This window comes from Abrus precatorius, unplaced genomic scaffold (assembly GCF_003935025.1).
Source record: "Abrus precatorius isolate BTA unplaced genomic scaffold, Abrus_2018 Scaffold4, whole genome shotgun sequence".
Taxonomy (NCBI): Eukaryota; Viridiplantae; Streptophyta; class Magnoliopsida; order Fabales; family Fabaceae; genus Abrus; species Abrus precatorius.
The window spans coordinates 12,165,540-12,179,655 of record NW_020874384.1 but is presented as its reverse complement, the minus strand read 5'-3'; the positions used below and the strand labels follow the sequence as shown (position 1 = coordinate 12,179,655).

Below are 14,116 nucleotides of genomic sequence, written 5' to 3'. Positions count from 1 at the left end.
ATTTTCTCTCTAGGATTATTTATAGTTGAGAATTTAGACGCAAGTAAACAATTATATTTTTTCACTTGAAAGTCATGTCTTTAAAATCAAAAGATACCGTACGAAATTTGAAAGTTATGTCCTTTCATCATCTGATGCCATCAAAGGCATTGTATGCAAACCAATACACTTATTCATGGTAAATGACCGTTTCACCTTTCTTAATTATTTAAATAATATATATTTAAACTTGTAAATACATTTCAACAACCATAACAAAGGACCCAAACCAAAGAATATTATACTATTCTTATACAAAAAATGAAAGCATGAACATCAAACAAGAAAATTTTCATACACAAAAAAGAGGAATTAGAAGCCAATCGATTATCTAATGCATAAGGCAAGAAAATTAAAAAAATCACAAAAACCTTTATAGGGATAAACAAGATAGCCTCTCAGTATCCTTGCGGTGAGTGCCTTTATGAAAGAGAGAGAATTGAAAACTATTTTTGATTGAATCAATTCGTTAGAGTGTGATTGTTGTGTGTGAGTGAGGGAATAGATAAAAAATTAAAAAAAATAAAAAGAGAGTAAGAGAGCGGAAAGAAATTAATTTTATTAATATTTTGTTATAAAAATATTAATTATCTTAGTTGTATTTTTTTAAATTAAAAATCACTATTTTGTATTGATTGTTTACAAAAAGTTATTCTTTATCTTTGTTAATATGTTGTGTTAAAAATTAAAATTTACTAAGATTATTGAAATGTTAACATTTAATTATCCATAAAAAAATGTATTCATTATATTACGATTTATAATTAGAGAAATTTTAAAATAATATAAAAAGAATAAAAATTATAAAAAAATAAATCTTAATGCAAAAAAAAGTTATAGTGTAATAAAGATAAGAATATATTTTTTATTATTTTTGTTTAAAAATAAAGACATGTGATATATTTTTAAAAATTTATAATTTTTCATCAAATTTAAAAATAAAATTAACATTTTTTTAAAAAATGTTACCTAATTCATAATTAATGAGTTAAGGATAAATTTTTTCAAATTAAAATAAAATTTTCAATCAATAGATTAATAATTAAGTATAAATTATAAAAAAATAATTATTCATCAGGGTTTTAAAATAATAATAAAAATAAAATTGTTAGTGTAAATTTTTTTTTCCTCACAAAAGAAAAAGTATAAAATAAAAAATATAGAAGCTGTGTTTCTTTGGTTCCAAATGATTGGTGAGCATAAGGTTCTCCACTGCTCGTCGAAGGAGAAGATACGCACCACTTTGGAGTTGGAGAAGAAACCGGGATGTGCAACCAAACCGTTAGTTTAACGACGGAACAAAGAGAACAATCATCGTCACCAACACAATTTCACACCTCCCCAACAACTCCACCATTGATTCATTGATTAGAAGAGTTTCTTCTTCTGAGAGTGTGTGCACACAATATGGGCACTGATAGCCACGGGTACTCTCTGCTGAAGGATTTGAGATTAGAAATTGAAGTAAAGGATGGAACTTTCTCTCTCTACTTTTGGGTTTATTTGATGAGTTCAGCTACATTTCCTGCTACCATTATCCAACAGGTAAAAAAATATTGCCTTTTCTTCTTTTGGTTTTTTTTTCTTCTTCTGCTGAACCCGTCTTTTGTTTTTTGCAAGAATGTAAAGTTTCGATCTTTCAGCATTTCGTTAGTTTTTTTTTTCGTTTTGTCTGTGTTTATTTCAGATTTTATAGAATGGCGGTTTCCTTTCATTGTGAATTTATGTAATTATGGTTTTATGGCACTTGGTGTTTTTTGTTTTGGTCATGTAATTTTGATAATCTCGAACAAATATTTATGCTATCTGTTCTGTATGAATCAGGCATAAGAAACATGCAAATTCTGGAATTGTTTATACGTTTCTCTGCCACTGCAGAGCTCCATGATTCCTTGCGGTTGTTATGGGTCAAGTTAGTGTTAGGCCTTAACGGGTTCTCAAGATATTGTACTTTTGAGTCTCGGGCGTTAACCACTTTCAGTTGCTAACTTTCTGTAGGGTACCTAAACCTTAACCTTTTTAATTGTTTGAAGGTTGGAGCTTTAATGGGATTAATCCAGTAGATGCAAAATATTTTGTTGGGTTACCAATAGTGGCGGTGTTTCTCAGTGTCTTATTTGCATATTCATGTATTATGTAGATAAGTTAGGAATGTTTTCTTTTCTCTTTTGTATTTCCTTGTTTTATTGTCCTTCTATGCTATCTTTCTTTTTTCTCCGATGTTTTAGTTTGTAGAATGATTGATCTCCAATTTGTGGTATTGTGCTCAATGATCTACTTCAAACTCTAATCCTAATCAGTTTCTTAGATTTTAGAATGGACCTTTTCAATTATTTATGGCTATGTATGATCCTCACATTATGTGATGCCCTTGGGTACATAATTTAATTAAGCACTAACTCACTTAGTTCTTATTACATTGGGGCTTATGCCATAAATTTAACCATGGAACTTATTGAAATAAGCTAAAAAGTGCAAATTGTCATGAGTTATTCTAAGAAACTTAATCAAATAAGTTTAAAAGAGTTATAGGAGTCGTAAACTTCTCAAAAGTCCTTCTATATGCCCCCTAAACCTAAGACTTTCCCAATCCACACCATTTGATGCAATCTTTCTGGTTCAAGCTCAAAGGTTTATGATATTTGACTATGCCACTTTGACATTTTGGCTTACGTACAGAAACCAGATGAGAAAATTGTTTTGTTTTATATCTGCTGTTGTCTTCAATTTACTTTCTGTAGTAATTCTTTTACATTGCATTTCATCATTTCAATACCTTATGGGTATTATACTTTATATTTTATTTAATCATTGAATGTACAGATAGATAAATTAATTGGGCATGCAGGTTTATTCTGATATCTCCGAAAGTGCTCCTTTTCTGGTTATTAATGATAATAAGAGAATCAATATGCTACCAGTTCTTCTCTTACATGAAGAAGCTCCTGATACTGGCAATATAAATTCCTGGGCTGACATTTCACATGCAACTGTTGATTTTGAGTTTCCTTTGGAAAAATGGGTTCATGTAGGCTGTGAGGTATGCTATATAATTACTTGAGGATTACCTATTTTCAATTCTTTTATATTTTTTGTTTGTCACTTTTTCTTAGCTACGATATCATGTTGCTTACTATTTATTATATAATGCATTGACGTTAATGCATGTTTAATTTTCTGCATGACATTGATTTTTCATATTTGCTTTCTGAAATTTATGAACATGAGTAAATAATAGAATGGAAACAGAAAGAAATTGCCTTACGGTCTAACAAGTTTGTGCCTTTCCCTGAAAGAGCTTTGTAACAAAAATGGAAACTTTCCTTCCTGCTACTTGTAGACTCTACTCTAGCCCTTTCTGATATTCTTTTTTTATTTAATTGGAATATGACATGGCTATCTTTTGTGTCAGGTTTGTCCAGATTATATCCAGCTTAAGATTAACGGAAAGATTGTAGGAGAAAAGTCTCTGTCTTCCTTATTAAATAAGGAAGATGGTTCAAGTGATTTGAAGAAATTAACTTTGGCAAATGTTGGTGGAGATGGAAACTGTGTGCAGGGTTATGTGCACAAATTTGAAATATTGCCTATTGTTTCTTCTGTTAAGGAATTCCATTTAAAGGTGATTGCTTGATTGTTATTTTTGTTCCTGAAATTCCATGTTAGTGTCTCATTTGTTTGTACTTTGTCTTAGTCTATCAGAATCTGTGCAAGACTTTATTAGTTTCTTTCTTGACGACTCTGTATTACCTGATGGCCAGGACCCTCCTCTGAAGTTATCAATTGATGAATCGTCTGCCTCTGATATTGAAGAAGAAAGTGATGGTGTTTGGAGCATTGTTGGTGGCAAGGTAAGAAAGATGTCTTATACAAGAATACCCTGTAAATCTTATTGCATTGATTTTTATTGTCATGAATCATGAAGAGAGAGCTCCCAGAGCAAGCCTTGCATTTTCTGTTGAAGTGTTAAGACAAAAGTTCAAATATGACAAACAAAATAGAAGATGGAGAGAAATGACTATTATGTTTTTAGTACTTGCATGAACATATTATTCTACTTCTGAAAAATGCGACTATTAATGTTTACTCTTTTTTTTAATGTCAACTTTTCCTTTGCATAACTTGGCACAGGCATCATGTCGTAGGAACTTCTCTTTGGATGTTGTTCTTTCAGATGCCTTTGGACAGCCCGTAGATAAGGAGAATGAGGTTTATAAACATGACTTTTAGAATTCATAGGTTAATACTCCCTACTTGGAAAGGTGTAATGATTTGTAGTATTCACATTACCCCTTGCTGATGGTAGCAGGTTTTTGCATCACTTCTGTATGCTGACACGGGGGCACCAGTGGAAAATACAACTGATGAGGAAGCACCCCTTTTAGCTAGCTATGATGGAATTGAATTTTCTTCTTGTGAAAGACCAAGTAAACTTTTGTTGGGACGTGCTTCGTTTAAGCTCAAAATATCTCAGGTAAAGACACCCTGTATGAATGTTGGCTTATGCTATCTTCTCTAGAGAATTCTTTCCTGTATGCTTTGGCCTATGTTGCAATGGAGTGATGGACAACCATTCATGCTTATACTCTTTACCGTAATTTCAAATGCTGTCTTTATTTTTCGTAGTGTTTGACAGACATAGGCACCAGGCTCATGCAGAAAGCATGAAAAACATCCTATAAAGTGCAATGGTGAAGCAAAACCATACATGAAACAGTGTTATCAAATAGCATCCATTCTATAAGACATGTGGAGCATGGTATGGTGACTTATGGTGGTCAGAATGTGTGGTGCCATGCTGGAAAAGAATGAATTTAGTTTTTTTTTTTTTTCCTTTTTAGGTTAAAGAGACTTAAAATGTCCCAAGCCCAACCCCTTATGACTTTTTTCTTGGAGCTCACTCTCACATGATTCTTATTTTGAACAGTAACTGTTAGGTATCAAGTAAAACTAAAGTGGAAATCTGAAAGTATGGTGTATTATATGTGTATACGGGTCTGAAATGAAGATCATATTTTGTAGTATAGAAATGTTTTCAATATAGAGACTCCAGGAAAAAAGACAAATACAAGTCCTTAGGCACTTCAAGAAACTCTGCCAGCTCCCAATTCTACTAGTTCCAGCCTAAAATCCTCCCCTGTTACCACTCTGCTCTTTTATCCCTCTACTCTGTGGCATGTATTTGCCACCCTCACCCCCATCTTGCATGCTACCCCTAAACTAGTGGTTACCTCTTTCTTTCCTTGCTATGATCAGGTGCCATGTACTTTTTAGCTTCCTAACATACACTTTAGTAATAACAAGGTCCCTTTAGGCTCCTATGAGTAACATGCTGATTATAGTCTTCCATTCTTGGAAACAGCTGATTTTACAATTAATAAGAATTCCTCGTTCCTCTAAGTCATGTAACCCTCAACTTCCCTTTTCTCTCACTTTGATAAGAACCTTGGGAGAACCACACCACAAAGGTTCCATCTTCCATTCTTGGGAACATGCTAGGTAATTGCAGTAAAGAGCCTACTTAAGATGTCTAACAGGATCCAGACTGAGACAATGGCCAGGCCAACATGGTTTAGCTTGGGTATAGTATTGCTACTAGAATGATGCCCTTTAAGGCTCTATATGGTAGAGACCCTCCTATCCTCCTTAAGGGGACCCCTATACCCTCTAAAGTTGAGTAAATAAACCAGCTCATGACAGAAAGATTCTGTTTTGAAGGAATTGAAGGAGAATTTGACAAGGACTCAAGAGATGAGACAACAAGCAATATAGGAAGAGACAAGAAATCGAACTGTAGGAAGGAGACTTGGTGTATTTGAAGCTACGACCTTACCGACTGAGATCATTGGCTAGACGCATCAATGAGAAACTGAGTTGACATTTCTATGGTCCCATACAGTCCTAGAAAAGATTGATCAGGTAGCCTATTGCTTGGAATTGCCAGAACACAGCCGACCTGGTCTTTCATGTTTCATTGCTTAAGCAACCCATTCGAGAGCATATGACATCTCACCCCTTACCCACAGTTTTAGCAGAAGACTGGGAGTTACAGATGGAGCCAGAACAAGTGCTATACAGTAGAGAAACAGAATCAGGAGACCTGCAAGTCCTCATCCAGTGGAGGCAGCTACCCACATGTAAAAATAGTTGGGAATCTGCAGCTAAAATTCAAGAAATCTTCCACAATTCCACCTTGAGGACAAGGTGCAACTCCCATTGATACATGTTTACATTAGGAGAAATAAAAGCTGTAACAAGGGATAATTTCCCAAGTTAATAACAGATAGGCAGGATAGTTAAGCCTATAAATAAAATGTAACAAGGGAGAATAAGGTAGGAAAAGTTCAAGAAGTCTGTAATTGGAGTGATCATTTTTTAATGCCCTCATAATTACACTGTTATAATATAAAAATTTACAGAAATAAGGTAACAACACCTTAAAATCAAATTCTCTCAATTTGAAAATCAAAAAACTTCTAGAGAGAGTAGATATTTATTTTTGAGATGTTTAATGTGTAGACCATTTTGTTTGTTTTGATGGTTTGTGCAACACGTTGAGGTACAGTCCTCAAGGTGAGTCCATGCAGCTTTGATTTCATATATGTGCTTTGCCATGGTCCTTTCTCAGTAATGAGCATGTTTTACTTTTACTTGGCCATTTAGAGACATACGGCAGAGGATGTGCAGTAATTATAACATTGTATAGTAATATATTATAATTTACCATATCACTCTGTTTACCACTTTACCTTAGCAGGCGTTTGTTTCAAGGTTTTAATTTACATTCCTGGGAATATTCAGATGGGTATATAACATTCCAATGTTTGTTTCAAGTTATGTTAAATCATTCCCATCTAAAATGTATTCTCAGGCTTACGTTTTGAGCATTATTTCTATCGATGCATTCCCATCAAGAGAAGTGAGTATAGTTTATTCCCATAGGAATGATTAAAATCTTACAAGAATGGGCAGTGGGTGGTTATAGTGAGCGAAAAAATGAAAAATTTATATTTTTTAGGGGTATTTTTTTTGTTTATGTTACATATTCCTGAGAATAAGTTTATAAACAGTACAGATACCAAACATGGACATAATATATTTTTCAAAATATCATTTCCTGATATCTTATTCCTGGAAATGTAGCATTTTTTACTGAAACAAATGCAACCTCAATCTAACAAAAATTTGTACATGGAGTGGTGCTGATAAGAAACAATGATGATGGTTTGATATGTTAGATTGATTTAAACGGTAGTACAGTCATTTAACATCAATTTTAGTGTCAGCAAATAAGCATGTTTTATTTCAAATTCACGTTGGAGCACTATGTTTGGGTTAACTTTACTCTCTTTTGGTCTACAATTTATGCACATGCAATTAATTTGATTCCAACATTTCTTGGCTCTGTGTAACTATTCTTCCATTTGCCAGCTTTCATCAAAGTGTGATAACAGGTTGTTCCTCATCAGATTTTGTGTTCCAACTCTAGGAAATTATCCTTTCCTTGAGACATACTCCCATCCAATTCGATGCATCTCCAGGAGCCGTAACACAAGATTGTCGACACTGGTGTGGAAAAGGTCAACTTCTGCTCTTAATCGCCTTAGTTTATCTCAATCTTCAGCTCTGGATGATGGATCATTGGAACTTCAGCATTCTGGTCATGAAGCAAAATCCAATCCACTCATGAAGCGGTTTAGACTTGGACAAGACAAAATATCTGTAACAGTGAAGGCTGACCCTACCATAGAGCAAACTGATGAGGAATGTAATTCTCATATCCGAACTGCTAGTCAGGTGCATACCTGTTTTATTTTTCAATCTTATTTTATCTTATGCACATATAAATAAAAGGATTACATTAAAAAAACACAGCAAGTGGTGAGAGGCATGTGCGTTGATGGCCTACCTATTGGGTTATAGCTTTCATGGCTAATATACAAAAGTTGATACTACAGTCAGCACAGGCTGATGTGATCTCCATAGACAAAATTGAACATCACATTTTTTCCATAAGCTTTTCCAGATGTGTTCATCTAATACTTTTATATTTTAATTTTAGTGTACATGTTTGGACATTTTAATGTATGAATTTTGTAACCGGTGCTCTCCAAACAATCAGTGATGAATGTAAGAAGGGGCAAGAAGGTCAAGAAATTTATTTTTTATATATAGAGATTTATTTTTTCTCAAATAAATTATAACGTTGTCATTGTTGTAATTATTAATACAATTATATATGTAAAGGTCAAGAAAATAAAGATACTTCTAAATAGTAGTTGTGTTGTATTATACTTGTGTCAAACATGTATGTTAGACAACCCTACGTGGGTGTTTTGAATATTTCTAACTATGGTAGTTAGTATTGCACGATTCACGATTCGATATGTGCGGTTCTACAACTGAAGGATACAGATTGCAGGGAGTATTGGTTTTGTTCATGAATCGCTTGAATTATCCAAATCGTTGCTGAATCAAGATTCTCATGAGCAGCGTACAATTCTGTTGCAAACCGGTTGCACATCAAGTGAGTCAAGTTGCACGTGATCCAATTCACTAAAAATCATAAATTTTTATTTTATTTTATTTTATTATGCAAAATGTGAGGGAAGCTTCTGATACTCCCTTTACAGTGAGGCCCACTATTATATTTTAGAGAAAAACCCTTAGTTTCTCACTCCCACGGGCTCTACTCCTCATCTCCACAATGTTTGCTACTTTTACCTTTGTTTCCTAGTGCATTATTGTGGTTCTCTCAACTTCTCACTCCCTTTTCAAGATTCTGATGGTCCCCTGCCTGTTCAACGGTTCTACCTATTTTCTATTTGTCTTCTCCTACTCTTTTCGCTTATTGTTTACTGTTTCAGGAGACAAATGGGTCCTACTAAAAAAACAAAAGAGTGATATTACGTGAAAACACTATGAAAGTGTCCCCCAACATAGGCTGGTAGTGAAATGCAAATATTGTTCTCATATTTATGTAGTCAAAGCCCCTTTCTTGTGTCGTGACTGATTTGAGGGTATATGACTGATTTATGCAGTCACAACCCCTTTTTGGTGTCATTGTAGTTGATGTGACTTTAATCTTTGTACTATGTTTTATTTTATTAATTATACAATGAAGTATTTGCTATAAAATGTCAATATATGGATGAATTTAATTTTTCTTTATGTTAGAATATATTTTATTATATTTTTAGCAATTGGTTATGAATCTTACAATTTACGATACAATTCAATTCGCAATCCAAAAAATAGATCTTCTAATTTATGATTCAAATCTCGATTTAACTACCATATTTCTAACTGGATTTTATACTTTTTTGACTTCTATTTTGTAACCCTTCTTCCAACATAAATTGACATACCACAATAATTAGTCACATTCCACCATTTTATTATGTCTACAATGACTCATCCTTATTTTTAAAATATGAATTCTCTCGTGATTTAAATTTTTATTGTTATTTTAAAATTAATTTCATATGCTGTGCCGTCTATATAGTTATGACATGTCCTATGACTTTTAAATGTCATTTCCATGTCTGTGTCATATGTTGTATTCATTCTGTCTACATCAAAGTTTATTTATTTTCAATCCCTTCCCCTGACATTTTTTGGATCTGCCCTTAAAGACAAACCAGGACCTTTGTTAAACAGAGTCCTGACCTGTGAATAGTGAAAATAGAACAAATCATATCACTTTATAGATTTGAGGGTACTAACTCTATATAGCTTAAAGCGTAGGAAAAGGCCTACATTATTTTTCTTTTATTCTCCTCTGATATACCACTTCATGTATTAATGCCAAAGTATAGACAAAACACAGGCCAATTCAGACGTGCAAAGAATTTATTAATCCAGGAGAATAGTTGGCGGTAAATATCAAGATCTTGACCACTTAGTTAAACATTTTTTATATTGTATCAAGTAGCCAATTATACATTCAGAAAAATGCTTTGGAGTGATTTTAATTTATGTTGGACACAACCTATACTCTCTCTAATACCAATTTGATATCAAGTAAATGATATTCTAAATGAAAAGATTTCAAAGTTACTGGTGTAACCTGGACTATTGTTTTACTTTTCTTATGTGGTATACCAATGATTATTGACATTTCCTTTAATTATTCTATTAAGATTTTGTCTTAAAGGGGTCCAATTTTCTGTCATTCTCTTTTAACTATTCCTGCAAATTTATTGAAAATTAGGTTGAGAATGGGTTTCCAACAAGCTTGGATGGAAGACCTGCAAACTTTTATGAAGCAGATGACTCTCCATCCGACTCAGAAAGCATAGGGGAGGGAATTTCAACTTTGAATAGCATGGAAAATAGAAGATATCCAATATCTGACATGACCATTTTCAAATACTGCTTGGCAAGCTTGTCTGAGAGATCTCTCATGCTTAAGGAAATTGCTACCTCTGCTTCGGACAATGAAATTTCAGAGTTGGCTCATCATGTATCGCTCTATTCTGGATGTTCACACCATGGGTGAGAATATTTTTCTTTCAGCAGTTAAATTGCATTACTTCCTCATAAAGGACAGTAGCTGGGCATAGTTGCTAGTGACTAGAAAGTTGTGCCAATAATCAAAGATGTTTATGGAAAATTATATTTTGAATCTTACATCTTTATCAATTCTGAAGTTAAGCTGTTTTGTCCTCTTCTGTTTCAAATATAATATTAACTCACTACCAGTATCATCTATTCAATTTTGCCACTGGTACTGCATATGATAACAGTCAATGACCAACTTTTCTAAGAGCTTATCTCGTTAGGTGAAGGCTTGTGTATGACTTTATTACATTTCCTAAATCCTAACATACACCTCCCAGCAAGAGCCCTTTGGGCTTCAAGTGTAAACAATGTTAAGGCCTGCTTTTGCTGTGTCCTGAAATTTAACTTTTATTTAAGAGAATTGAAGAGGGGGAGGGAGTTAGGATTGAACTCTTGACCACTTAATTATAGTGTCTGTTATACCATGTCAACGACCAACTATCCTGAATACTTAAACTTTAAGGTGAAGGCTCATGAATGGATTTGTTGCATTCTAGAACAATACAAATAACTATAGCAACCTGACATCTGGACCGATTGCTTGTTTCGATTGATGAGAGCTTTAATGCACTGAATCTAAATCCAAGTTGAATGTTCTGGCTAATAGCTTTTATTCCTTCTCCCTTCTATCCTTCTTATTTGACTCGACACAAAATGTTTTTGTTTTCTTAAAGGTTTATTCAATATAATTAATTGTGCATTTACTGCAATTACCTAGCATGTTCCTCTAACTACTGGCTCTGCTTTTGTATCAGAAACCAAATATTAATGGCCAAGAGATTGATAGAAGATGGAACCAATCTTTGGAAGTTGATGTCTCCAAACAACCACCACATTCCTTGGGAGAGTGCAGTCTACGAGATTGAAGTGCATTTCAAGAAGATTGCTTCTTGTGGCTTAAGATCTCTCTCACCTCAGGTCTTATTTTTTGTTTTACTTCTTGAGGGAAAGTTACTGTCATCTTTTATTGAAGTTACTATACCTCAACATAAATAATTTTTCATAAAAGTTACTGTTTGTAATAAATCATTTGGGTAACTCAAGAGTTGTGTAACTAGAATTACATTTCAGGGGCACTAATTAACACTGTAAAATGCCATAAATACAATATTGTTTTGAGTTTTGAGCATTCGGACATTGTTATTTATTGAGACAAAAGTAGCTAGATGAGCTTAAATTCATGTTTTAGAGCTAAGCCTTTGCATTTATTTCTTTTCAGGAGAGTATGTACAATCATTTAAGCTAATTCTTGTCAATGTCATAATTACAAATTTAAAAAAATACTGAATGGAAAGACAAAAAAAAAGTACAATTGTTAGTGATCTTTGGGTTTTGAAAGTATGAAAACCTTAGAAAAATAGCTTGTAAAAATCTCATATTCGGTAATTGTTCCAGGACCTAGAGCTTCTGAGAAGGATTGCAGGATGTCAAGAGTATATAACACCCGAGAACTTTGAGAGGTTGTGGTGCTGGTTGTACCCTGTAGCTTTTGTAATCTCTAGGAACTGGATAAATTCTATCTGGAAATCAACATCACCTAAGTGGATAGAAGGATTCATAACCAAGGAGGAGGCAGAAGCTTCACTTCAAGGTCCTACAGGTTTTCAAGACCCTGGTACCTTTATACTCCGGTTCCCCGCCTCCAGAAGCTGGCCCCATCCAGATGCAGGTAGCCTCGTTGTCACTTATGTTGGCAATGACTACAAACTTCACCACAGGCTACTTTCCATGGATCATATCTATAGGTAAGCTCTATTTCTTCTTTATAGAATGCATAAGGTCTACTTTTATGGATGTTCCTAAGGCCATCATGAATGCCATGAGGGAGAGTTGAAGTATTGACCTTAAGAATTATAAAATTTTGCTTCTTTTCATGCAGTTCTGATATGTCATAGACTGAGAATGTTGGGAATCAAATTGCGGTTCAAATGGACTTCAGATGAAAAAATTATGTTTTTGTCCCCATTTTGGCTATTTACAGCTTCAGGATGATGATCAAATTATTACAAAATAATTGATAAAATTCAATCTAAAGCAAGTTTGGATAAACTTCTCAATAAACTCTTACGAGAAAAGAAAATATAGTGAGTTAAGAAAGTAAAATGAATCAAACGTTTCCCTAAGTTGAAATCAACTTACGCACCTGAACTTATTAAACGAAGAGAATTTCTAAAACGTTGAGGTGCATAAGTCTGTTTTAACTTTTGATTCATTTTATTTCTTTCCCTTGAAGTGTTTGTTGAAAAGTTTATTCACGTTTGGCCTTAAATCACAAAATTTGGGACAAGAAGGATCAAATTCTTGATTCTGTCAAATACCAACTGTCAAAAGATTAAGCTATTAGGTGAAGGCCCATAATGGTTTTATATCTCCTACAACGTTAATTGATCTGTAATGACTGATCATGCATTTAATTTGGAAATTCAATCTGTAGCTTAGCATCTACTTGTCAGGTTGGAATACATCTTAGCATACCAGTTTTTGCCATGGCCATACTATTGATATTAATTAGTTAACAAAACACGCATGCGCACTCGCACAGGGAATATCTAGTGAGAAAAGCAATTATTCAAGAGATTGTGATTGGAGTGACTCATGAATTTTGGAATTTTCATAAACAATTAAGAAAATGATGCCTATCACCTGATCATTTTGAAAACATACATAATTTTAATCATACCATTATTTAAGGATCCCATGAACATGATGTAATCATCTGGTTCTCAAAATTAGTTGTCATAATATATGTACCCTATGTGTATAGACACAAACACAATGACTGACATATACACACTTTTAAAATATGGTATCCTTAACTAAAATAGTTGCCACATTTCTTGTTCTTATAGCTCCAGTGATGGAATTGAGGTGAAACCACTGCAAGATATGCTAATGGCAGAACCAGAGCTGTCTCGATTGGGAAGGCAAGATATGAAGCAGTTTTCGTATTGTTTCTGATATATTGAATGCTCAACATTTCTCAATATTTACTGCATTTGATTCATTGGCAATGTTCAGGATAATAAGAAGTCATTAAGCACCACTGGAATTGTCGCAGAATGTCTCTCAACATCAGTTAAAGTTGCATTAATGATGTTTTCGCAAGATAGACATAGAATGGACGAGGCTGGTGGTAGTTGAAATATAGTATATTTTCCATTTTACTTGTATATTTTGAGGTATGGTTTAGGCGTTTTATTTTTAACATTTGGAGCTGATGATCCTTGTATAACACCACATCCATTCATATGTAACCACCATCAATTAAAGCATCGCTCTTTTGTTGTTTAGTTGGCTTCAATCGCTGTCCCTGCCTATTGGTTCATTAATTTTGGTGTTTTCTGAAATTACTATTACTATTACTATGGTATTATTATTGTTGTGTTGAATCTCGGCTTCAAGTAAGATGAGAATTACTTTAGTGTTTATAAACTCATATTTAGTCATATGTTACATTGAGAACATAGAATTATAGGTAAGTACTATTAGGAAAGTTGCAAGACATTAAAAGCTC

At 33.6% G+C, this 14,116-nt stretch overlaps 1 protein-coding gene across 3 annotated transcripts; it reads left to right on the top strand.

Moving 5' to 3' along the window:
• The first annotated feature begins 1,216 nt into the window (after positions 1 to 1,216).
• On the top strand, positions 1,217 to 14,037 carry LOC113864889 (SH2 domain-containing protein A-like). 3 transcript variants are annotated; one of them, XM_027499099.1, is made up of 12 exons: positions 1,217 to 1,584; positions 2,888 to 3,079; positions 3,452 to 3,661; positions 3,801 to 3,890; positions 4,171 to 4,248; positions 4,349 to 4,513; positions 7,471 to 7,836; positions 10,253 to 10,536; positions 11,358 to 11,520; positions 11,998 to 12,347; positions 13,452 to 13,526; positions 13,621 to 14,037. In XM_027499099.1, the coding sequence occupies exons 1-12, from the start codon at positions 1,447 to 1,449 to the stop codon at positions 13,637 to 13,639; spliced, it is 2,130 nt and encodes a 709-aa protein (XP_027354900.1). In that variant the 5' UTR covers positions 1,217 to 1,446; the 3' UTR covers positions 13,640 to 14,037. The 3 variants fall into 3 exon arrangements, with proteins under 3 accessions (XP_027354900.1, XP_027354902.1, XP_027354899.1); XM_027499101.1 differs by having other exon boundaries at positions 1,277 to 1,584; positions 2,942 to 3,079; positions 4,346 to 4,513; positions 13,621 to 13,758; XM_027499098.1 differs by having other exon boundaries at positions 1,277 to 1,584; positions 4,346 to 4,513; positions 13,621 to 13,758.
• Positions 14,038 to 14,116: the final 79 nt, after the last annotated feature.